Raw genomic sequence first — 5,752 nt, 5'->3', positions numbered from 1 at the left:
TTCTGATCTTATATGCTCTTTTCAATTTAATGGAAAATAAAAGAAAAAGGGAACCCTATTCTCGAACAACATTAATCGTGGAATAATCTCCATTCAAAGGTGGTCTTTCGAAGAGAAATGATATGTATATTATTTTCACGTGGCTCAATTCGCATGCTTCTATATATATATAAGCCATTGAGGGTTGATACAAGAGAACACATCAACACAGGAATTCCTCTCCCTCGTAAATTCTTCCATCAGTGTCTGCTCTTAGCTCTTGCCGTGAGCTTTTATGGTTAATATCTGACAAGCTTTTAGAAGCAGCAGAGTGCTAGAGAAGACAGAAGGGTACCGGATATGAAGGTAAGACTACTTTCGAGTTAATCTTTATCTCTCATGTCGCATATAATTCATTATTCGGAATAGGGTTTGTCCATCTTATTATAACTCTGGTGACCCCGGTTACCACACATTTCCGAGTTTGGTCCGAGAGAGAGAATAGCTCCATTTCACTGTACAAAAGAAGAGTGAAAAAGATAATTGAAAGCGAAAGGAGTAAAAAGAGCAAAAATAATATATATATATATATATATATATATATATTTGCTCCAAGTTAACTAAAGCCATGACCAGTGGCAGGGATGACTCAGAGAATCTCATTTTTGAAAGAAAAAGCAGCACAGTAACCCTTGTGATTGCAATTTTGCAACAAAAGTGCAAGGAACACCCTTGTAAATAACAAAAGAGAGGCCTGAATTCATGCGTAGCATAGCCAAAAGTTGATTAATTTCACCCCCAATAACAGGAGGTACGTAATTAGCAGCATTCAGCATCGCTTCTGAAGCGGTTAAAGAATGTTTTCATTGCTTAACGTCTTTAACTGCCTTTATTTAACTTAAATATAGTGAAAATAATAACGTGCACAAGTCAAAAAAAATGAAAATTGGAAATCTGGTACCCTCGTGATTTTACAAGTAGAAGTCCAAGAACAAGCATGAACGGCTTGAATTTGGTTTTCGAGACAAAGTATTGCTGGTGGGAAAAGAAGACTTTAAAACCACGTGCCTGTGCAATTTTTTTTTTTTTTCCTGGGCTGGCTCGTACCTCTTATAAATACCGCACCATCCCTTGCCTTGCAGTGTATCTCTGAATTTAGTTCACTCTATTCTCCAGCTCATCAGAGCAGTGCCTCTGATCCTGATGAATAAGCACACTCCCCTTGCCTCTCCCTTTTGAAGAACCGATAAAAAGTAGGCTCTGAATTTATTTGGGTTTTGTGATTCTTGGGAGGTGTGTGGTTGAGCCTATGTGTCAGCTGTTGTTACTCTCGGTTTTCTGAGACTTAAACACCATACTTATAACTGCACTTGGATCTATCAAAGAAGGAGCCCCATCACTCTCTTTCGACACTTGTGCTTCTTTTCCACATGCTTTAATGTTACTTTGTTGAGTGCACATACTTCCATATAGTCTCAGACACTTTAGATGTTCTTTTATAACATAACTCACGTAATTGGTATCTTTTGTGAGCAAAGATGGGTGAGAATACAGCCACAAAGAACCATCTCCCACCCCAGGCTTTCAGTGTCTCGGTTGACACAGATCCACAAAGTGACTCCAAGTGGTTTGATGATGATGGGCGTCCCAAACGAACTGGTGAGCTTACTTTTCTTCATTTCCTGGACAACTCTCACAAATAAATAAAAACGTATTGGCGTTCACTACTTTGGTTATCTTTTTTCTATCCTGATTCTCTCTTGTGTTGTTTGTTTAAACAGGAAATGTGTGGACTGCTAGTGCTCACGTCATAACAGCTGTTATTGGGTCCGGGGTTCTATCCTTGGCTTGGGCTATAGGTCAGCTTGGATGGATTGCTGGACCAGCTGTGATGCTTTTGTTCTCTTTTGTCACTTACTATACTTCCATTCTGCTCTCTGCCTGCTACCGCTCCGGTGATCCTGTCAATGGCAAGAGGAACTACACATACATGGATGCTGTTAGGGCCAACCTTGGTAAATTTGCTGACACATATATTGTTAATGAAATTAGCATGACCCCTTTTAACTTTAAACATTATGTATCTTTCTTTTTTTTTTTACACGGTGATCTTTATTTTCACACAGGTGGTGTGAAGGTCAAAATATGTGGATTTGTTCAGTATGTGAACCTTTTCGGGGTTGCCATTGGCTACACAATTGCATCTTCTATAAGCATGATGTAAGTTTTAGTCCAACCAAGAATTTGTTATTAACTTTGCTTTCTTCTACTTCTTCTTCTTGTTGGGCTGATTGGTCCTTGTCTTTTGAATACAGGGCAATAAAGAGGTCTAATTGTTTCCACCAGAGTGGTGGAAAAGATCCATGCCGCATGAATGCCAATCCATATATGATAGGGTTTGGCATAGCTGAGATCCTTCTGTCTCAGATTCCTGGATTTGATCAGTTGCACTGGCTCTCCCTTGTCGCTGCAGTCATGTCCTTCACTTATTCAACAATTGGCCTAGGTCTTGGCATTGGTAAAGTTATAGAAAATAAAAGAGTCAGGGGAAGCCTTACCGGAATAAGTATTGGCACTGTGACTCAAACTCAAAAGATATGGAGAAGCTTCCAAGCACTTGGTGACGTTGCTTTTGCCTATTCTTACTCCATCATCCTCATTGAAATTCAGGTATGTTACATTACATTCTCTTGTAACATAAGTGCTCAGTATACATTCTCACATTTGTTCTATGATTTGCCAGCTAAACTGACCAATTGTTTGGTCCATTTCATGGCAGGACACTGTCAAAGCCCCACCTTCGGAAGCCAAGACAATGAAGAAAGCAACTCTAATAAGTGTTGTAGTGACAACGCTTTTCTACATGTTCTGTGGCTGCTTTGGATATGCTGCTTTTGGAGACATGTCCCCTGGCAACCTCCTCACTGGATTTGGCTTCTACAATCCATATTGGCTACTTGACATTGCCAATACTGCCATTGTAATCCACCTTGTAGGTGCATACCAAGTTTACTGCCAACCCCTCTTTGCTTTTATTGAAAAAGAAGCGGCCCGAAGATTCCCAGATAGTGACTTCGTTACCAAAGATATCAAAATCTCAATTCCTGGTCTCCGTCCATTCAATATCAACCTCTTCAGAACGGTTTGGAGAACAACTTTTGTGGTTATTACTACTGTGATTTCAATGCTCCTTCCCTTCTTTAATGACATTGTTGGTCTCCTTGGGGCTTTTGGATTTTGGCCATTGACCGTTTACTTCCCAGTTGAGATGTATATTTCACAAAAGAAGATACCAAAATGGAGCACGAGATGGCTTTGCCTCCAAATCCTTAGTGTTGCTTGCCTCATTATTACTATAGCTGCTGCCGCTGGCTCTATTGCTGGAGTCATTGATGATGTCAAGACTATTAAGCCCTTCAAGACCAGTTACTAGACCATTAGAATTTCATTGGTATCACAACTGATGAGCATATCACAAGAAGGAGAAGCCTACTTTAGGATTTTAGTCCCTGCTCATGTTGATCGATCATCATATTTTAATATATTTTCTTGCTGTTTATTTTAGCAGTTTAAAAACAAAAGCTGGGACCATGCCTGCAATGTAAGTGGACAGTAAACGTGTCCCTAGGCACCTATCCCCGCTCTGTAACTCTCTATTTTTCACTGCAAATTGAAAGAACTTCTGCAAAGGATTACCCTTATGATGTCTGTCCTAACTAACTAGTTAATTCAATCCTCTTTTCATTTTCATTCTTTGATAAGCAAGTTCCTTGTATTTGCTTGTTAGTTGAATGGTTTCAACGGTTGAATCTAAATTCAACTCCAATTTTGATCACTTATTGTTCCAGCTGTTCAAATCAGCAGAGGGCAGCTCAAGATAGGAAATGGTATTTTTATTCTTACTTGATAAGGCATGTATTGGCATCTCGGCATCTCCATTTGCAGCATTGAAAGTGCAGCGATTTCCAATCAATAGCGACGAAAAGAGAGGGTGGAAGAACAATAATGACAATCCAGTTCATGCTGTTGAAACAAGGCCGATCATATCTAATCTGTCTTGAAGTTGTACATATATAGATCATGAGAACATGGACAAGTGATCAAATGGTGGGTGGATCAATCGACTTGTGACAGCATTAAGCACGAGTTCGGCCACCTTTTTGTGGGGGTCCAAAATATTAGATATGCGTCTTTGTTTGAACTATAGCAACAGTGAAAGGTTCAACTTTTTGGCCCAGATGCCTTGGCTAAAGGCGAGCCCTTCTCCTATATCCCCATTCCCTGCCATCCAAATGGAAAATGGATGTTGGTGAAGAACCCCGTATGGTATTGACACAAAGGTCTCGGTGAAGAGGAAAAGCAATGGCAATTTTGTGGAATTAAATTGGTCATTCCTTTCATGAAAGCAAGTTTTCCTAAATTGTACTGTGAGATATGTAAGCTCGGAGAAAATCTACAAAGTGCATGGGACAGTGGCGTTGAAACAGAGGAAAAGAAAGAAAAAGCAATGGGAAATGAGATTTTTCAGAATTGTTCTGTAGAATTTTAATATCATGTTTCATTTTTAATTTACCTTAAATCAAGAAAAGTAGTAATAAAGAAAAGATTGCACTCCCCTAGCTAGGTCTCGAAAATTTTCCCGCTGGTAGAATAGCATGCGAGACCAATTGAGCGAAACACTCCTTGTGAATCCATTTTAGCATTTGAAAATTGAAAGCAAGAAAGCAGAACATCTGCACAAGTTGCTATTAACTACGTTGATCAACCTCGTTTATTCATTATTTTCACAATTCCCATGAAATGCAATTATGCAACACTGGAGTAAGGAAATACAAAATCCCTGATATTTTTGAGTCATGTCATACTCGAACTCTAGACGTCAATGATGATGCCTGTTACAAGTATTTAAAATCGCTAAAGGTGGTAGGCAAGGCTGCCACCTCCGCCGCCACCGCTGGATTGTCCCTCTAGAGTGGTGGGGTCTAACTTTTTGCCGGCATGGAATTTTTACTGAACTTTTCTTAAGGTCTAAGTTGGTGTGCTTTTAGTGGGTAGTTGCCGTGAAGTTTACCACCACCTATCACTCCGTTTCCCTGCCGTTCACTCTCCTCTTTTATCATAATAACTTGGAATGGAGGAAGATTTTCCGAGGTGCAAGGAGATTTCAAGATTCTTTTTCTCCTAGCTGTGGTGGGATTGGGAATTGAATTATGTAAAGTTTTAGAGTATTTTTTGTTTATGCGCTGAAACTCTTGCAAAGCATGAAATTCATGCTTGCTCGGCGCAACTCATAAATGATCACATTTTCAGCGGAGCATTAATGAAGGATTCTTGTGGTTTCGGGGATTGAAGTTGGCTGAGGTGTGATATTACCTCTCAGGTTTTAAAATATATTTTTATTTAAAAAAATATTTTTAATATTAATACATTAAAATATCTAAAAATACTAAAAAATTAATTTAAAATAAAAAATAATTAATTAATGTTTTTAAAAGCATTTTTAAAATGAAAAACAAACAGGTTTAAACTTGTTAAGAAATCATATTATTTAAATTTAAATTATTTTATTTTTAATTTTTATTAAAAAAATAAAAATAATAAGATTCAAACATAACTAATTGTTATTCTATATCAAATAATTAATGTAATTTAATGATTTATATTGTCATGCAAGTTAGATAAATACTTTAATATTATTCACTGACTGAGATAACATTGTTTAATATATTTCTTGGAAATCAATGAGCAAGAGGCAATTGGAGGATGCAGTTGA

The 5,752-nt window shown here is 38.0% G+C and overlaps 1 protein-coding gene across 1 annotated transcript; it reads left to right on the top strand.

The window, feature by feature from the left end:
* The first annotated feature begins 191 nt into the window (after window positions 1-191).
* Window positions 192-3,685, top strand: LOC105110171 (amino acid permease 3-like). Its single transcript, XM_011005116.1, has 6 exons — window positions 192-345; window positions 1,518-1,638; window positions 1,761-1,994; window positions 2,106-2,199; window positions 2,295-2,649; window positions 2,759-3,685. The coding sequence occupies exons 1-6, from the start codon at window positions 340-342 to the stop codon at window positions 3,410-3,412; spliced, it is 1,464 nt and encodes a 487-aa protein (XP_011003418.1). The 5' UTR covers window positions 192-339; the 3' UTR covers window positions 3,413-3,685.
* The last annotated feature ends 2,067 nt before the right edge of the window (window positions 3,686-5,752 follow it).

Source organism: Populus euphratica, unplaced genomic scaffold (assembly GCF_000495115.2).
Source record: "Populus euphratica unplaced genomic scaffold, PopEup_1.0 scaffold445.1, whole genome shotgun sequence".
NCBI classification, from domain to species: domain Eukaryota; kingdom Viridiplantae; phylum Streptophyta; class Magnoliopsida; order Malpighiales; family Salicaceae; genus Populus; species Populus euphratica.
This window is presented reverse-complemented; position numbering and strand designations above follow the sequence as displayed.